This window comes from Mastacembelus armatus, chromosome 5 (genome assembly GCF_900324485.2).
Source record: "Mastacembelus armatus chromosome 5, fMasArm1.2, whole genome shotgun sequence".
Lineage (NCBI taxonomy): Eukaryota > Metazoa > Chordata > Actinopteri > Synbranchiformes > Mastacembelidae > Mastacembelus > Mastacembelus armatus.
Window position 1 is genome coordinate 22814719 of NC_046637.1, and position 21105 is coordinate 22835823.

The following is a 21105-nucleotide window of genomic DNA, read 5'->3' on the forward strand; positions in this document are numbered from 1 at the left end:
GACAAACACCAAACTTCAGTGAAGTTAGTGAGGATGACTATGATGATATATACATGTGCTACATGGCAGACTGACATAAAGACATAAAGCCACCACATGGCAAGCTGGCAATTAGTGCTTCCTGTGTCTTAAGGATGTGAAATTTGGCACAGTCTCATTCTGTACAGTTCATGGACATCCCATATTGAGAGTACAGTATTAGGTGGTGACATATCAAGTGCTTGGGCCTGTCATTGCTGCTTGGAGCTATATTGTTTTTGTTTTCTCTAGGCAGTTATTTTGTACAGAATATCACTATTTCTACTGCCATTAGCAAAAAATATGAACATTCTTTTGCTTAGATATTTGTGCTATTTATCCTCTGTCATGTTTGTTAGAGATTTTATGATGTATGGCGACACTGCTCATATTTGTGTGAAAATGTAATAAACCTATAAAGTTTTATTTCATAATCAGTGAAATCTCAGCAACATTAAGCCTTCACAATGACAACCTGCTTTGATGAAATCGAGACAAGTTGTTTATACATTATTTTGCAAGATTTTGGGCAAAGGATGTACGACTACAAAGCGTCTTCAGTATGATTCTCATGGAGCGTGAATTTTCAGTGTTTCTGTGAAAAGTATGGAAAAGATCAATGAGACAGAAATCTGAGTAAACGTGAACAGAATCATTTATGGGCAAATTTGTGCAGATTTATTACCATCATTTTCTGTAAACTATCATCCACATTATATAGACTCAGAAACTGTTATTATACATGCTTTATTACACTGATGCAGGTCACATGCTTAGGAGGTCAAGAAACAGGGTTGCACAAGTCACATCAATGTAAACAAACAGCAACCGAGCATTAACCTTTATTACTTTACATTAATTGCACAAGTATTGGAAAGTTGTACAAACCTGAAGTGCGATTTTAAAGTAAACAAAAGTTCGGTCTTAGTTCTGTACAAACAACCCACTATTCACTCTATTGATTATCACTGCAGTACTGATATCATTTTTACCATGTAAATGGATACCCTGGGCATGCTTTAGAGAGGTATAACTTATGTTCATAATTTGTCCAGTAGTCTGAGGATAGCATATAAAATAGTCACAGTAATTAGTAGCAGAAGCAGCCACCTTGTAAACAGTTAGGGAGACAGTCTCAATACTCAATAGTATATTAAAATAAACGTGTTTGTGCAAATGCAACAAAGAAATGAAAACTACAGAAACAACATGCTGCAATGGTTGCATACTATGTTTTTTTCTTGTACAACCCTTGTATATTGTATTTTTGCAATAGACAATTATTGCATAGGATTGTTTAGGCCCTGACATTAACACAACCAATGTCATACATGAATGTATGACATTGTTGGAATGTATTTGTAACAAATACAACAGTGATTGAAATTATATTCTGAATTTGTATCTGAATTAGGAATGTCCACTATCAAAACTGACTTCCTATCAAAAAACATAAAAACAATAATATTAATCAAAACAATCCTTAAGGAAAGTGTGAATTTTGTAAACCTTCAGAAACAAAATGCAAGTTTTTTTCAATAGTTTCACAGAGAGCACATAAGAACACATACAACACCATACACTTAAAAACCTGCACTTGTATTATACAGACAGAGCACATATTCCTTCAAATAAAGAGTTCACACCAGTTTGAAACTGATGTCCAGTCGAAACAGTGAATGTCAATTACCAAACACAGAAAGAGAAACTGACACTAGTATGGTTTAAACTACAAGAAATACAACATTCAGCAAACAACAGGCCTGAAAGAGAAGGAGTAAAGGACTATATCTAATCATTTGTACATTAACCAACAACACTTATATCTACAGTGGGTGTCCTATGACACCTTTTTATGACCATCTATTTAGATTTCTGCACAGAGGGATTGATGGTTAACTGAGCAGAGAATGAAAGTTAACTGGATGCCCCACCTCCCCTATCATCCACTGATTGCCCTGGTTTAAAATACAGAAGTGCCACTCATGAAATCAAAAGGCATGGCTACATTTGATTGGAATAGGAGGTTGGTCCTCCCACTTGGCTGTACTCAGACAGTTGACCGAGGTTCCCCTGGGAGCTGTAGTTCCCCGCTTGGTCAAAACTGCTTTGGTTATAAGGCTGCTGATTGAAGGTGCCAGCTTGTTTCTCAGACGCACCCGCTGCAAGCCTTGAAGCACCCTTGTGCCAACTGGTCTCCTTAAAGACAAACCAGATGTTTCCAGCCCACAGAACAAAGTTGAGAAACCCAAAAACCTGAAGAGAAATTTAACAAGTATCATTTAACTTGAGCAGATTAAAATATTAATGTATATTCTTATATTTAGCTCAGTTTATCCCTGACACTTCAATTGACAATCCATGTCCTTTCAGTGCTTTATCTTCAACTGTATCTTAATTTTTAAAATCTATTTCAAATTTTTAAACTGTAAAATTTCAGCAGTAAATGTATTTCTGCAAATATTATCTCTTCTAGTTTATTTATTTATACATTGCCACTGTGTGGGACACACACCCTGAGAAACCTACCACTGAAGTGTTGAGTCCGGACCAGCGAGGCCCATGCACAGAGCCACACTTATTGGTCTGGACTTTGCAGGCAGAGATGAGGAGCTGCACCTCATCTGGATCAGTGGCCAGTTTTACATCAGACAGAGCCTTTGCCCAAGCAGAGGAGCTGACCAGCCACATGAATGAGAACACCACGGTCACTACAAAGTCCTGATTGCATGGAAGAGAGAAGAGACAAACAGTATAGACATAGACAGCTGCTGAGTGTCGAGCTAATAGTCTTACATAGCTGACATTAAGGTGAGTCAGTGCATGTGAAACTGAGGAAGAGCAGAATTTAATGGTATTGTTATGAAAGGTCAGAGGCCTCATTATACTCACAATGAGCGGGCCTCGGCTGTTTTCACGGTACTTGTTCTGAAAGAAGATGTAGACAGTGGTGGCCATGAGGGAATACAGGAATGCAAAGACGGCAATGGTGACGAAGAACTCTGCAGAGGATGAGTAGTCTCCAATGAGGAACACACGTTCCCTCCTCATACCCTCACACACGGGTGCTTCAAAAGACACTTGGTGTAACCTGGCACACACAGAGGAACATTCAGTGTTCAAATTCTATCATTATGCAAAATGTGGTCTACAAAACTATTTTGACAGTATATGTTTTAGTCAAATATTCCCAGGTAACTGATACAGTAGTTTGTCCTCATTGGAATCTCCCCCCTTTAACATTTCTTAGATTTCTTATATAGAAAAATTTATTAAAAAAGTTCAGGAAACTGGCTATTCCCTGATAATGAGAATTGTATTTTAACATCTTAATGTCAATAATATAATCTATGACATTTCACATCTCTGAGGTAAGAGAGGTCCATTTCAACCTGTAATGAGCAGTAAAAACTAATTGTGCCAACTCACTTCCATTGCATTTTCTGTTTTGAAAAGCTGGAGATGAAATTCACTCACCTGAAAGGATAAAAAAAGTCAATGCCAATGCTGAGGTTGCTGCTGGCCTTCTCCATGCAGTCAACACTAACCCGTAGCTGTCCAGAGTAGCCCCCACATGTTGCAAATGCAAAAATGGCAAAGAACTGCATAAAGATGGAAATGACAGAAATCAGTTGCCTGCTATAAAAAAAATGGCATTAAAATGGATTTGAACTGAGGTAATAGATGACTTCATGTGAAGCATGCTAAATGGCATATTTGCATGTGCACACAACAAACAGCCACACAGGTAAAACTGTCCAAATGTCACCAGAGCCAAAGTGTTTTCTCTGAGCCCCTTCTCCATCTATATCAACTGTAACTCATTTCACTGCTGTTTTTACTTTGTCCTGTTCAATGACTTTAAGCCCGGCTGAAATCCTTAACCCTACACTGACTTTCATTGTGTACTAGTAACAAGTGAAATGAAAACTGGACTCAAGTTTGTCATTGTAGAAGCTTGTTTATGAGTCAGCCTCAGAATCAACCAGCTACTCACTGTGATAATACAAGCATGGTGTGAAATTAGCCACTTCAACATCTCTAAAATTATAGTGGATGTATTATGGTGGATGTCTCAAACCACAGCAATTGTGCCCATTTGCTTTGTGATTTCTCATCACACAGATTAACATATCACAGAGGTATTTTTTTCCCCACTTGAGGGCAGAAGAGCAAGCCATAAATATAGCTGTGACATATCACCTCATAAATATAATATACTGTTAGCAACCAGTCTTCTATTCACACATTCAGTAGGCACTATTAGCAACATTACCACTGACTTGGATTCATGCTTCTGACAAATAAAAGTCCAATATGTACACTCTTTTAATAGTACTACTAATAATAGTAGTATAATAAAAAAAAAAAAATTAATTGGTACACATACCATTTGACAAATATAGTGACTTTTTTTTTTACACATTCTTATTTACAGAATAAAAAAAACTGATTCAAAGGAAAAATACTGAGTATCAGCAATCCCACCATTAAACAGTTTACTTATAGACATCTCAACAATTTCTGTGCCGTGAAGAAATTTAACACCAACTCAGGGTTTTAGCCACATCAGCACATGGACTTCAAGGACTGCAGTGGGTGTGTGGACTGAGCTGAATTAGGACAGAGTCTCAGAGTGTGGAGGAGGCGATTGTTTTGTATTTTCCTTTTACTGATGACTGCACTACTACGCTTATTAAACAAACAGAAATTCACATTTTTCATTGAGCCTTTGATTTATTTAATTAGAACTGGGCAGTAAAATTGCAAAAAATAAAATGGTGAATTGAAAAAAAAAAGCACAAATCTAAGCAGATACAATATTAAAAGAGGACCACTACTTTTCATTTAAGTATACAACTGTAAAGGTTAATATTTTATTCAGTTGCTAACTAATGCATACACAAGAGCGAATGCCCCTAAAGCGAATGGCAACATCACAGGTCACAGTTTTGCCTAAGGGCACCCAAGAGGATTCTTTCTGCCCAAAATATTTTAATGTTAAATCTGGTTGAGACAGAGCTCTTTTTACCTACTTACTATTACTTACTGCTAAAAAAAATAAATCGCCCTCATCAGCTAATAAAAAGGTATATTTATGAAGAGCTGAATTTACTCAGGCTGAACTTGCTAACACTTCTCTTGGCCCCATAGCCCTTATTACATCAATCAATAAATGTAATATCTGCAGGCAATACACTGAACTCTGTTAATCTTTTTCTTAGTGTGTCTCTCCTGCTAAGTCTATACTAATGCAATGTCAGTGAGCTTGTCGCAATGACATGAACATGAACTAATCAGCCTCTTATCTCACTGAAAACATAAAGTGGTAAGAAGATTCTTTATGGACACATAACACAATATACTGAAGGGAACAATATGCTGCAATTGATGGACTGGTTTCTGCTCTGTATTATGTATACCTCTAATTTCCACACACACAGACACACAAATACTGAACCTGGTACATGTAGTGCTACTAGAGAAAAAAATAGATTTTTTTTGTCATGCCTTCACTTCCTACACATGCATCCCTGCTGCTGCTTTAAGTATATTAAGTTGTTATTCCTCCTGCCCAGTCCACCACTTTGTACTAAAAGAGATGAGCAGTTTTATGTTTAAAAGATTTGTGTACGTGATAACACTGGTCCCTCTCATGCCCTCGCACACGGGTACAAAATATACAGATGCTCTGTAGTTCCAGGGCTTCTTACCCTGTATTTTCTGTGTGCCTGAAGGCAGAATCTAAGGATTTGCAGCTGGTTACAACCTCAGTGAGCTGGTTAAGCCTGGAGAAGCCAGAATAAAAAATAAGCACAATTTTCAAATGAACTGTGGCTGGATGGGTAAGTTGGCTATAGTGTATACACATGTCTTTCTTAAAGGTTGAATTGGTTGAATTTGTTTTTGTTTAATAATCATACATTGGCCCTGTGCCAGTGATTCCTAAAGTGGGGGCCAGGACACCTAGGGGTGCCATGGAGCTATTGTGCAGGGGCGCAAGGCATGCTTGAGCACTGATAGCATAACAAATTTGTAAGAGGGCTCCCAGCTAAACATAATGCTACAGCAGAGGATGAATCTTCACCTGCTCAACGCACAGCTTCCAACGCAAAGACAAGCAAATCTGATGAGGCCTGTATTGCCCTCAGCTTCACCAGCACAATGGTGGATAATGAGGAGAGACCATAGTGTCTGAAAATGTTGTATTTGCCACATATTTATTTTGTTCAATAAGAAGTTCTATATTAATTACAATGTTTGCAATTTAAAAGCAAAAGGTGTTCGTGTGTGTGTATATGGCCATATGTAGAACAGAAAATGTTTGGGAACCATTGCTCTATGTTGAGATGTGATTTTGTGTAAACCCGCCACAACAAAACAGAAGTAGTAAATAGTTATAATCAACAAACATTAACATGCAGAAAACAATCTTTCTCACACACACACACACACACACACACACACACACACACACACACACACACACACCCTCACACACACACACACACACACACACACACCTGCTCTTTCAAGACACACAGCCTTTGCCCTTAATATTCTGTCTCCCTCTCTCTCTCTCTCTCGGCCCAGTTTTCCATGTGAAGCTCTGATAGCCTCAAGAGTTCTCACGACCATGATCACCATAATCAGACCTGACGCTTGGTTAGCATGAGCCTCCCCTCTCTCATATTACTGGCAGCTGGATGTGTAGCTTGCCAGCAGCTGGGGACGACATATCTCTGCAGCATGAAAGCTCCTGAGCCTCTAGAGGGCGTTATCAGATTGTTCATCCAGACTATCTACACTATGAATATGTCTGAAAATGTTCTTAAATTGTTCATTGATAAGGTGTGTCCTGCTTGTCTCATGAAAGTGTTTGCACTCACAATATGCATAACACAAGGTAGCATTTGCTAAATATGTGCCACAAATGTTTAAATACAAAATGTCTACATACTTCAATACTACATACTTCTACCTGATATATTAACAACACTTTGACAGAATAAATATATAGACACACACAACTAACATGTCATTATAGGGAATCTAACACTAACACCACCACAGCGGATAATACATTCTCTGGGTAATCCATCCATCCATCCATCATATATACCTGCTTTTTCCTATTTAGGGTCACCAGGATTTTTTGTACTGTGAGAGGAAACAGGAGTACCTGGAGAAAGCCTACACAAGCACACGAAGGACTTCTTTCCTCACAGAAAGGCCCCTGCCGGGTTTCGAACGAGGAACCTTCTTGTAAGGCAACAGTGTTAACCACCAAGGCACCATGCTGCCCTGTCAGGCTAATATTATTGGTAAACATGATATAACTCGACTGCTATGCAGGTGACGCATATCTGTATAAATCCAATAACACCTGTCATGTAAAATGAATGGTGATCTTGATTTCATGTATTTCAATGTATTTCAGCTTGTTACACCCTAAAGTGATAGAAACATTCAGGATGTTTTGAATAACCATATAGGAAATACATGCATGTGCTCCCATTTCTGGTATAAAGGAGATCACAGAGGGACCACAGCTTTATCAAGGCTTTCTCTGTGCCACAACATATGAAAAGGAAGATGTTTATCTTTTTATTCGTCGTGTTATACCAGGTCTTATTGGGCTGATCTGATTCTTGGCTCCGTCCCCATTTTTCACACAAACATTCCCCATTGGAATATTATCCAGATTGAACTGCATCTCTTTTGTACAACAAGTAAAAACTACATTAGACCTGACCTTACTGAAGGCAAACAAATACATGTTTCCTTGATACAGAGGGGAAAAAAATAATCAGCCCTAAAGCACTGAAATATTGACAAGAGGTTAGGAACCTACAGCCTAAGACATATTGGAACTTTAAAATACATTATCAAGCAATTTATAACACCATTCATCCAATCTCCATGCACTGTAGAGTCAAGCACAGTGACTACTTGTTATTATTTGATGAAAGCAACCTTAATAGGACATTCAGAGAGAGCCTGTTGGGCATTGTGTTCACAATTTAGACTGCACTGACAGTGAATCAAATACTAGCTACTGTTAGCTGCTGCTGAACAGGGGTATGTTTGCAGTAGCTGATGCTTTATGAGACTAATCTTGGCCAGAAAGGGCAAAACTGATTTGGGTTTCACTGAGGTAGGTTAGCAAAATGCTCTAAACTTGGGACTCCGATTTTTGCTTGCTTTCTGCAGCTTCTGGCCTCAGATGGAGGCTCTGTGCGGCTTGGCTGTGAAGGTGCACAGCTGGAACCTCTGTAGGGAATTTCCCCACTGAAGCCAAGCTAGAACACAAACAAACACAGAAATATGGTCATACGTCTACACACAAAGTCATTATATATGCAGATAATTTGTACCTAGCCTACAGAGCCCATAAAAACCATGCATGGTGACTGTATAATATGTTTAGCGTGACAAACAAATTGTAGGAGAAAAGTGACCAGAATAAATACTCCATCCTAATTATCACAAACACCCTGAGATAACCATCTCTCTGTTACTGTATGTCTACATATTTTCTCTCTCCTGCAGCTGCTTCCTCTCCCTGTGATTTTCGGCTCGAGTTTAGCCCCTCTCATTTTGGCTGGGGCCTTTGAACTGAAGAGCGTGGCATTGTGGAAAGAGGAGGGTGGGTGCTAAGCCCCGTGCCCCTGTGTGTTTATCTGCCTCTCCCAGCTGGGTTCCTCAGGGAACAAGCGATAGAGAGGGAAAAAGGGAGTAGCAAGGCACAAGAGAGCCAAGGCACTCTTACAGTGAGAGGAACAGAGAAAAGCCAGGGCACAGAAATGAAAAATGAAAACAAAAGTCTGACATGTTCCTGTGTTCTCGCCTCCGCTGACCTATGTGGCACTGAACTAATGTGGATATTTTAATTTGTAATATTTAATGTTTGGACTAAGATGTAAAAAATTCCAGATATTATCAAAAGATTAGAATGCAAGGAACCCGTCTGGGGAGACTGAAGTGGAGCTCAAAGCAGGGTCGGAGCCTCAAATGAGGATATAAATGGTTATAGTGAATGCTGGTTGAGACAAAACTTATCTATTTTAGACTTGACTTACTGTCCACTACCCAGCACAAACAGAAAAACAAAGGTGCAGGGTGTAGAAAAAGACAAACCAGGCAGATAAACAAAGGAGATTGTGAAGTGAGCACAGTGACAGAGAAGATTTAAAGACTGTTGGTTTGTTAAGATGAATATTTGTAAAATAGATAAAATAAGCAACAGAAGAGCTGCAGAAGTGAACAGAGCAGCAGTGGAAGCGACAAAGGTAACACTGAGTGGGGAGATGAGGATCATGTTAAGTGGCAGACGATCTAAAAGGTGCATTCACTGATGAGCTGCACTTGACATTTTCACAAACCTCACAGATGCTACACACACACACACACACGCCATCCACCTGCTCCAATCAAACTGATAGGAATTTATGCAGTGTCAAGTGGCTGCCTCAGGAGGAGAAAAGCGCCTCAGATCTGCTGCCCCTCTCCTTGCCCGGCGGGGAGGGGAAAAAAAAAATCTAGGACACTCTTTATGAAGGCAGAAAGAAGATAGATGGAAAAAACATCTAGACAGAGATTGGGAAATGGAGGCATGTCTCTTTAAAGTTGCTTATCCTCTACTATAATTTATCATACAACTACTCTAAAAACTACACCATCCAACTACGTAGATTGTGTGGTTTGAATATAGAACAGACAAAAACTTTGAAAAAGTAAGTTTACAGTGAATTACTGGTTGGGTTAAGCTTCTTTCTGACTGCTCTCATAACATGTTCCTGTTTTCAGTGAAAAAAAAATTAACTCTACACCAAACAAAAGCTCACAGGTTGTTTATCATTCTACTAGACTGTTTAACACTGGCATCCTGGAAAGTCAAATGGAAGAAAAGACTCAGGTGGGCTGCACAAAACAATCTCTTTGACTGGACTCAGAGATGAATGTTTAAAACAACTTACGTAACTTTTATTTATGTGTTTTTCTGGTATCTGCCTTTATCGAGTTGCTGCGATATAGTCGTATAGAATAGCAACATTAGTGTGATCTATAGGCAATAGCCACAATTATGAGAAAAAGACAGGTAAAAAATTCTTTAAATGAAAAACTGAATCAATGACCAAAGACAAAGCTCAGTAACAGAGACTATTTAACTGTCTCAAATGCAGCACTTGATTGATAGAGGTAGTGTTAGTTGAATAAGAGGAAGAAAATTTTGGATTTAATGGCCTAACAGACAATAATAAACTAAACAAAAGTCATGGTGAACCTGAATTCACTAACGCTAAACATTAACTCTCCAGTCTGTTTGCATTGTCATGTGTATTCATGCTTGTGCATTAGTACAGAACTTACATTCATTTAATATGTTGATGTTTGTGTGTATATGGCTGCATGTGACTGAATGTGTGTAACCTCTCCGTGCATGTGTGTTTGAGGGTTTAAGGACCTAGATGTAGGCTGCTGTTGTGTGTGTACATGAACGTAGCGTATAAATATAATCACCCTCCACTCAGGCAGAAGCATTAGCCACAGTTCACACACAAACACAGTCTCACTTGCTTTCAGTCCTGGAGTCTGCCAGTGTGCAAACATGGGCAATTTTACGCCTGCTAGCTAAGTACAAAACAAAACGACAAACAGGCATCATAAATAGAAGCACAGTGTGGTGAGCAGACAGATGCAAATTTGAATTGGACTTTTGATATAATAGTGATGAAGCATGTCACCCTAACTGATACAATGGTGTTGTGATATGTTAAACATGTAATATAATATTGAGTTCTATTGATTTTTTGAATTCAATTGAAGGTGGAATGTGTAAAATGAGAAAGATTTGTCATCTAGTGATGAGATTGCAGAATGCTGAATGCTACCTTCAAACCCTTATCCCACGTTTCCAGGTGCAAGGGACGGAGCCAGGGTTTGGTTGGCCTGCTCTGGGCTACTGTAGAACCAGGGCAGCGCAACATAGCTGCCTCCAAGAGAAGAGACCCACTCCCCATGTAGATTTAAAAGGCTCATTCTAAGATTAAGAAAACGCAATGATTGGTAGTTTCCAGTGATTACACACTAATGATGACATATTTGAGAAATATATATTCTATTACTGCTAATAGATTGCTATAAATATTACAACTTGAACCTAAAAACAGCATTTTTCCCCATGAGATTTTCATTTTAGACTTTTCAGTTGTGATGTCACCGTAGTTTTGAGTTTGAGAGAATTAAAACATATAGTAAAAGCAGAAGCCACCTGAATTTACTACTGCATGATCCTCATTTCCCCACACAGCAAAAGCAAACTTCAATCATACTGATCTGCTTCTACATTAGAAAGAAAACCCCACAATTTCACTGACTATAGTACAAGATACAGAAAGAGGTGACAACCACAGGAATTCATGTGAAAGCTGCCTGATTTTTGCTTTAGTAGCAGCACCACAGAATGAAATCAGTAGCTCATTTAGCTGCAGCTAATCCCTCCATGTAATGGGAGCATTGTGCCCCGCACAGCCCAGATCCATCTTTCCTGATATCTCTCTGCTCTGTAAGCTTGACTGACCACAGAAAATCTCCATTTATTTCTGTAACAGTGTCCCTTCGTGGTGCTGTTCTTCTCCCCATGGGGCTTCCATGGCTACTTAGTCAGATGACCCAGCTGGAACCCGGCCCCTGTGCGCTGCAGGTACAGTCAGTGCACTTATTATGCTGGAGGCACCTGATAGAAATGTAATACAAACCCACTGTGTGTGTGTGTGTGTGTGTGTGTGTGTGCAAATTTGTAAGAAATTTAATATATTTCTGGAGTTTACTTTGCATTTCTAAGACAAACCACCATCCAATCTAGAAGTGGGTGTTAGACTATTAGAGAATTTCAGGATTTTATCTCAGTTAAACAATTCTCACTTTGTGACCACAAAACAGTTATTCCCATGAAAAATCTACAAGTACAGTAGCATTATATTTGTTACACCACGGTACCTTAGTTTTTTCCACATCCATAAAATTCACCAACATCTTTTCTGAAGTCATTGTTTTCCAGCTGCTAGTTCTGCTGCCTGTCCTGCTATTATTGCAGAAATATTTGCACTAACTTCAACCCCTTGATTCTCTCGGGACTCCTCTCTTCTGTTGAGGCATTATATTAAACCAGCACCAAAGTGGATGAACCTACCAAACTATGAGCAGCCTGCAAAGTTGGCAGATGTTATAACTTCCAAGACGGTTTTGTTTTTGGACTTTTATTACAGCTTGATAAAGACCAGCTGATAAGAGAAAAAACTGCAACACTGAACTAATATGTCACAGGTTAAATCTAAACTACTAAAAATTCCATAAACATTTCTCAAAAGCACATAAAAGTGTATCTGAAGTTAATTCAACATTATATAAGCATTGTCAAATTACCATTAAAATAATCAACCTCAACATGACCAAGAATTTTTAAGACCTACCCAAAATGTAAGACATTTTAAAGCTTTAACTTTCCAAGGACCTCCAGAAACCCTGTATTATGAAAGTCAATATCCGCAAAACAATACCTGATCGTACTGATTTACTATACATATAAAAGTCATCTGAGTTCTAATTCACCACGTTACCCAATTCAACTTGATGACACAGGGATGTTTGTTTTAATGGGTACTACAAGTTTAACACCATCTCTTGAAGTATTTGAAAAAGGTGCAATTTTTCCCCATTCCCACATCCCCTTGTCAAAAGGAATTGAGTGATTTCATTTCTAAAAAACAGATCTTTGACCTGGCGAGTCTCTTGCAATATCTGTCAACAGCTGTCGCCAAACTCTCAGCATCTTCCTTCCTTCACTTTTTTTCTTGTCGTGAGTGTATGTTGGTGTGTTCATGTGCCCCTGTGCAAATGTTCATCACGAACATTGTGCAGAAATCTGTCAAAACCAACACTGTAGCACATCACCAAGGCGAAGACACAACACAAAATGTGACAGATAAAAAGACAGCAAGATGGACAGAGAGAGAGAAGAAAACTGAGTTGCATCCAGTTTTTCAAAATTTGTCTAATCTGTGCTGTGTTTCACTGATGTCAAGCTTTCCGGTATTTGCATAACTACAGAGTAATTCTGTCCTGTCTAACTCAGTTTTTTAGTATTCATTTAGTTTCATGTTTGGATATTAGGGTTCAACTCCCAATTTCATATATTTAAAAAAAAAAAAAAAAAAAAAAAAATCTCTACTTTGCCAACCAGACACTAGAAACAAAATGTAAACAGTTCTGGACACTTTTTGGATTGTACATGTTATTTTAGAGTAGATTCTCTAGTCAGACTTAGGCAGCATGTATATTGTGGCACCACATTATGTGGCACATACACAAACACACACTATGCTCTGCCAACAACAAGGCAAACTACACTGGTGTACAGTAAAGATGACATCATACAAGAGTGGGTCAGTCCTGGGTTTTGGATGTGAGGAGGACCCTTACACATAAATTAGAGTCATGAACTCATTCTTTATGATTCATCAGCCTGAGTTTTGCTGCAGTACAGGAAGCCACCAAGTTGATACAGCACTTGCAAAACTGCAATGTGTGTAATGATACAACAGTCACGATGATGCATAACAAAATGCATGTATATCATTTGCATCATGTGTTCAATCAACTGTAAGGTTTTGCTCTCATTCTTCTTCTTTCTCTAAAACACACATATACACACACACACACACATGCAGTGAAGAGTTTGGGCACATCTCAAAGGACAGCTTCTGCATGACTTGGTCCACGGTGGAGAGGAGGGGACCTTACAGCTGTTTGGAGCAGAATATGCCAGCCACTGACAGTGTGCCAAACAGGCCAAGAGCCTGCTTGTACACACATACCACACACACACAGACATACACTCACAGGGCTGTAAAGGCATCCTCTAAAATCTCCAACAGAAATGGCTGATTGTCCTTGTGCACACCCGGTGCTGACTGATGTTGGATAAATCCTAGTGGTCTACAGCAACTATCATCACTACCCCTTAAACAACTTTCTGTTTGTCCAAATGAACAATCAGCCATACAGTCATTATTATTAGCATTATATTATCTGTTATTCAATGTCACAAAATCCTTTAATGCCTGGAAGCAAATAAACCAAACTGGAAGGTGTGTTTTTGCTGATAAAATAAATGCACTGCAGGCCTTTAGATAATGAAGGTATATAGGTCCCAGTAGTGTGTGGACAAAAAGCAAGGCAATACTAAGCCATGAAGTCCTAGGTACTCTGACCACTGTAATAATATTTTGAGGCATGCCATAGATCGAGGCAAGGGTATTAAACCATGTCTAAAGATTTGAGTGCTCCCAGAAGAAGAGTGACCTTACTATTTGTGAAAAGTAAGACACTGGGAACCAACAGGACAACTCAAAATTTGTTGTAAAGTTGTTACATGTATATGAAAACTCACTGTCATAGGATAAAAATACTCAGAATAAAAAGAAAAAAATCCAAATTCCACCATGCACTTTACAAACTCATATCCATCCCTGCCAAGAGTCTTCTGAGGTATCCTTGGAGTCAGAGCTGAACAGGGCGGGAGGAGTAATGAGATCATTTATCAATGATAATCATTTAAATTTCAGATGGAGGCAGAAAAGGTGAGGGGTCTTTTTCCTTTCTGGCATGAGAGACAAAGAGCCTAACCACAGCTACCCCAATGGTTGGTGATGCAAAATAAATCTTAATACTTGGGTCATAATTTGAATTTTTTGCATTTTCATAAGTCCTCTGCTGGCCTGGCAGAGATAGTGAAAAACTTTCCCTCTTTAAAGATGTGGGTGAGGGATTAAAAAAAACAAGGGACAGCAAAAATTGGAAAATGAACTTTAGCTTGCATAAGATTATGTATGATTACTGTAGGTCTGAATGAGCAGCACCAGGTCATCAGTGTATCAATGTGTCACTGGATGTCACAGGATGGTGTTCAGTAATGCTTACATGAATCACATGCTGCCCTCCACGCGTTCGTGTGCGCGCACACACACACACACACACACACACACACACACACACACACACAGAACAACAAGAAGACACACAGTGGAAACTGTGAGAGTGTTATCTTCATCATACAGATGGTGATTTGGATCATCTGCTTGTTCTTTGGCTCTGGCCCACAAATATCACAGTGAATCTGGTCACACACACAAACTGCCAAAGGGGCGCATCCAGGAACTCACCTCGCTGAAAGACATGCATCTACCTTATCTCAGCTAAAATATCATGTGCCCGATGAAAGCAAGTTTGAGCAAAGTCCACTGGTTTGCATGTTAAAAAAGGGTTTTGTTTGATTTTTATGGTGCGAAGACTGCTGCTTGAGAATTCTCTGCACATTTGATGGCATTTATAGAAGTAGGAGAGACAAGCTCACACACACACACACACTCACTCACACTCACACATGCACACACCCTATTTGTGCACAAGCTGAATACCCTCATGGCTACAGTAATTTCTCTAAACTGGCATAAAAAAAAAATCACTTATCTCTTTTTGCCTCTAGGCTTCTCTGCACTGTACAATAAAGTCTAAAGTCTACAAATGGCACCCAGACAGAAAAATGTAGTAAAGCTTTGATTCAGTCAGACCTAAAACGCCCCTTTCTTATCGCTGGTTCCTGTTATATCGTTTTACCAATATGGGGGCATTTTTGAGGACCGGGTTGGAACAATACATTCAAAATATGCAGAACTAAAAACGGACATCTCTTTTTCCACTGGCATGTAGTTGTCACGGGGCTTTAAATCCTTAAATAAACTTGAGCCATTTAGTCAAGGTGAAACGGATCGTAGCCGAGCTGATTATGGGTAAGGAGCCGCACCGTATACCCGCAAAACAAACACCACCATCCAGACACCAAAACCCAACAGATGTGCTGAAGTTTGACTTTCACCAGAGAGACGCAGGAATATTAAATCAAGACCAGATGTTTATGCAGTGCAGCAATACTGTCACCACACACGGACGCTGCATCCTATATTACATAATTCGTCTATGTAGTTACACTGTACAATTAAGTTATTTGCACGCAAAAAAGCATTAAAGTTCCAACTCACCCATTCCAAAACACGGATAAATCCCAGAGGTAATTTTAGCACTTGAAATGTCGCCACAGATGCAAGCTGCAGGAGGACACAGAGGGAGGATAACAGCATTCTCATTTCTGTCACCAATTAACCACACTTTCCCAATTTAGCACATAATTAGTCACATTACTGCGTCAAACTGATCTTTGTCTTCGTTGGTGTACTCACCTGATTGGCGGTGTCCATGTCAGCAGAACGATACTTCCTTTCTTACTTCTTTAATTGGATGTAAACAATCTCAAACCGTAAGCCAAGACCCGATTGATGTATCTGTCGCGCGTCAGGAGCTCTCGGCTCTGATTCCGATTCGTATCGGAAAAAGCCGAGTCCTCTTCGTTTTTCTTGAGGGCTTGAATTTGCCACAGAGACAGGCAGGGATTGGCCTCAGCAAAGAGCAGAGACGCCTTCATTTTTTTTTTTTTTTTGCCATTTGCGGGACTAGATTAATATTTTGTCCATGTGCGTTATTTGTAACATCCACTGCATCTATTGTGATCATGTGTGAAAAATGGTTATTCGTACATTATGTTTTTATTTTGACTGTTTTGCTTTTATCTTACAGTATTTGTCTGATTAAATAAATCTAATTGTAACGTCATTTTACAACTGGCATTTTGAAATGGCTGTTTATATTTAGACCCAAGCAAAGAATTTTAAATTTGTATTAATTTTGTATTTTGGCTGCTAATATTGCTTGCAGGCTAAGAATAGGGCAATAGGTTTATATCTTACTTCACGTGTCCTATCAAAACATATTTTTTAAAGGTATTAGAACAGTACAACATATAGCCTTTATTATCTAAACAAAGTCTCACACCAGGAAACTTGATTTGAGAAATGGAAAAAAAATGATGTTGCAGAACATCCTTTGTTAGGCCTGTAGGTTGTCCATTATCTGTAAGGAAAGTCATGTTTATCTTTGAAGGTGATTTTAGATACTAAGGGATGGTTTGACATCTGGGGAAATATGTATATTCACTTAATGAAAAATGAAACACAACTCTCACCTTTGTGTGTGAAGTACAGACACAGAGCCAAATGGATGGCCTTAAACATTTTGCTGGTTTTATTGGTCCACAAGGAAAACCGCAAATATTTTGTGGTTTTCTGGGGAGTTATGTGCCCCATAAATATGTGGACTCTTTCTTGCAAACAATTGCCATTGCAATGGTGCTATCCTGTGGTGTTGTCTTTATTCATAAGCATTTACACACATAATTCCAGTGACATTTAATTATTGGGTTATAGATGTGCTAGTAGCTTTTGATCTCTGAGGCAGGCTAGCTGTTTATATGAGATTATACTCCTCACTTTCTGGTTTTATGTCCACAATTAACACAGACACACAAAAGTGGATCTACATCTTTGTAGAAAGCATGTAAGAGAATATTTCCAAAAAATTCCAAATTTCTCTCTTATCCAGAAATGTATCTGCAGAGCTAAAATACATGAAGACTGACAGGCCCGTGTGTTATCAAGCAGACTTTAGAATAGTAGCTCAAAACCAATCGTCCTATTAAATAACTCACAGCCTTTACCCCACTGGAAAAGTGACTCACATGGAGCCTAACATTATGCAATCTTTGTCAACCAGGAACAAGCCAGGGCTTCATTCATGCATGTACACACAGGCACACACACATACAGGTAACTTTGTGTATAATCCTTGATGTGTGAATTCAGTTTTTATCCAGATTTACTACAGTTTGTGATCTAATGAGTATATGAAACAGACAGACAGGAGGAGAGCCTGAATCCCACTGCAGGCAAGATGATAGAGTGAGGGGGGCTTCTCTGAGTCTGCTACACTGAGTCTTCTACACTGACGACAATTCATGTATAGCCAAGTGCAAACTGCTCTGACAGCGTGGCTAATTTTACAAAATCTCTCCCATCATTCCTTCGCTTTTTCTCTTTCATTTTCTCCCTCCACTGTCTCTTTCCCCCTTTTCCGCTTGAGCAGACACAGGCATGCTCATACACTCTCCCTGCCTGAAGGTCTCTGTCCAAGCGATTAGGGACCTGATTGGATAATATTTTCACCACAGGAAATCAAAAGGATCTGAGCAGGAAGAGCAGAGGGTTTAATGTGTGTTTCTTCTTTTCAGTTAGGATCAGTTTTAGATAATGAGACAAGGAACATTTGCTGACTTTTATGGAGGCCATTCATTTGACCTGAGTGCACAGTTTGAAATTAAGAAAATATTATGCAGACAGTAAATGAAAAATGGGACACTGCACTTTTGTAACAAAGCGCCAGTTTTCCAATATAATTCAATAATGTTCTTTTTTCTTCAATGCTTCACCAAATTGATGTAAAATGATCATTTATTCAGTCTGTACAGCAAACACTTTAATCAGCAGTAGGTGATCTGACATAACACCATCTGACAAAATTACATGTAAGCAGAGCAAAATTAAGTGAACTGACTCAGTGATATCACTTTGCTACCATTAGCTACTAATAGTTAAGGGTCATACCAGACAAAGTAAGGCTGTAGCAGCAAAATTCCAATGAATTCAGCGTTTCATTTGTAAAAGGGTGATTGTGACTTATCATTTTTCAAACTTCCCTTCAGGTGAATAATTGGACATTTTAGACAATATGCTTATTTTCTAAACTATTTTCAACAATTTCTTGCCAAGAGCAGGATGAGAAGATGAACACCATTCTGATCGATTCTGATGAATGTGAAACCACAGCCACCTGTTAGTTATCTTAGCTTAGCACTGGAAATGCAGTGCTCAGTGCTCAAACATCAATAGTTATAGGATTTTCATATTTAACTCATTATTAGGATTGATTTAAGTTCTAACTCTATGTTCACCTCAAAGCTCTGGTCCAGCGTCCTGCCAATGTCTGTTAGCAGCTCAAGTCACTATCCACACCCCCATGGTGAAGAGCTGCTGCCATGCCTTTTAGCATGCTGGGAAATAAGACTCTACAAGCTGACACAAAGCACTTGAAGGGCTCCCAGGTGTAGCCAATCATCTCTCAATTTTCCCATGCTGTGTTACAGTAATATTTGTAACACATTTTCAAAATACAACTACTATTTGGCTGTTAAACCATTTTCCCAGCCTATTACTCTGCATGAATGTACTGAAGCAACCTCAACAAGCAACCTTGCTTTAAGGGGGGAAACAGAGAAGAACTTGTCACACACACTGACAGCTGTCCAAACGCATTTCAAGGTACTGAAAGTGTACTGCAGATCCGGAGTGGAACACACCTGGGTACAGTAGCAAAAGGCCAAAGTGTGTGTAGATAGAAAAAAAGATGGCACAGGAGGGGAAGCAGAGCAGTAGATAATAAGCAGGGTGAAAGATGAGAGCTATGACCGCAGATGCATATTCTCATATTCTGTATTTTTCCAGAACCATGCATGCATTTAGCTACAGGGCTCATCACACAAATCACTGTGTTAAAACACATTATTACAGGTAAGCCTGATGATGACCTGAAATTAACATGGCAACACAGTGAATGGATATAGCACCTGTCTAGTATATATTGCATGAGAGGCACCCTCAGAGGAAATCCAAACAGACAAACAGGTACTGTCTGGGTAAAAGGGGACAACAGAGAGAGACAGCAAAGCAACCGCAGGAACAATCACCATTCTTCTTCTATGCTTAAGCCTCTTTCATATTGCAACACAGAGCTATTATAGCACACAGACTAGGTCATCCACTTATGCATCTCATCCAACAATGCAACACTAAGCCATTCCACCACAACAGCCTTGACCTTAAAACAGTGATTGAGAGCTTTTTTATGTTAATCATAAAGCGTCGAAAGGTGGAGAGATGCTTTAGATAAAAATAAAAATCATGAATACAATCATAAAAATGTTGAGATAAATATGAACAGTCTGTGTGAGATGCATCATTAGGTGAAGAGTAGCAAAATATGAAAGCTTCATCCAGGGATCTGATAGTGCTCTGTCTTTTCTCTGCTGTAAAATGCCACAGCTGACCAAATTTGAATGGATTCACATGCAGTATTTCACACTCACTTGTTAATTAAACCTATCCTCATATGCCTGTGACAGCACAAAGCAATGGAACATGATTAGATACCAAAACAAAAGATGAGCTTTGGAAATGTTTCTGGGTAAAATTACATTAGTCCTTGTCCCATTCACCAGTTAGACAGCGTACATAATCAGGATTAACTTTAGCATGATGACAAGAGGGCGACAGGGAAGAAGAGAGAGAATGAGAAGAAAGGGTCATGGGAAGACAGAAGTCACTGGTCTAGTTATTACCAATGAATACACAGGAAGCCTTGTGTTTGGTTTCTATACTAAATAAAACTGAGAGTGCTAGTTGTGTTTAAGTCTGTGTGTGTGTGAAAACAGCTAAATATGAAGGTAAAAATCAAAAATCAAAAATGTACCCAAGACATTAGAAGTAGTAGTATTTAGTGCAGAAAAACTTGAGTAGTATAGCAATGAGTATTACCTCTCGTGTTAATGTTTTAGCAGCATTATACTGCTGTCTATAGTTGGTGTTAGTTTAACAATTTTATATAGGACTGCAACTAATGTTTATTATGGATGTATCTCCTGATTATTTTCTTGATTTTAAAAATACAGAATATAGTAAGAAATGCTGTCACAATTACCCAGAAACCACAGTGACGCCTTCACAATTCTTGTTCAGTCCAGCAAACAGTGCAAACCTCAAATTCTTGGGAATAATTCAATAATGAGAAGAGCACGTAACCCTCATGATGTTATTTCTATATTCAGACATTACCGATTTAATACACACACATACCGACACAAATGTCTGGCAATCATCTCAAATCATGAACTATCTCGGTCATTAACACTTTCCTGTTTAGAAGTGCATCTTGTACCACAATGGCTGGACGACTGGATGTAGGAGAACAAAAACAGTTTTGTTGCTAGGAAACTAATGCTGCACACATGGGCCTGTATGTTGT

The 21105-nt window shown here is 38.9% G+C and overlaps 1 protein-coding gene across 1 annotated transcript; it reads right to left on the reverse strand.

Moving 5' to 3' along the window:
* Positions 1-1958: 1958 nt before the first annotated feature.
* Positions 1959-16342, reverse strand: synpra (synaptoporin a). Its single transcript, XM_026306933.1, has 6 exons — positions 16320-16342; positions 16122-16187; positions 3496-3620; positions 2911-3109; positions 2548-2739; positions 1959-2274 (listed from the first exon to the last, which is right to left on the reverse strand). The coding sequence occupies exons 1-6, from the start codon at positions 16335-16337 to the stop codon at positions 2023-2025; spliced, it is 852 nt and encodes a 283-aa protein (XP_026162718.1). The 5' UTR covers positions 16338-16342; the 3' UTR covers positions 1959-2022.
* Between the last annotated feature and the right edge of the window lie 4763 nt (positions 16343-21105).

What these genes read in the sequence shown, in the direction of transcription:
- synpra (XM_026306933.1), bottom strand. An exon ending in GACTTTTTTTATCCTTTCAG is followed by an intron (nt 3,110 to 3,495) that starts GTGAGTGAATTT and finishes TGTGTGTGCCAG; the next exon opens with GTTACACCAAGTGTCTTTTG. An exon ending in ACAGCCGAGGCCCGCTCATT is followed by an intron (nt 2,740 to 2,910) that starts GTGAGTATAATG and finishes CCATGCAATCAG; the next exon opens with GACTTTGTAGTGACCGTGGT.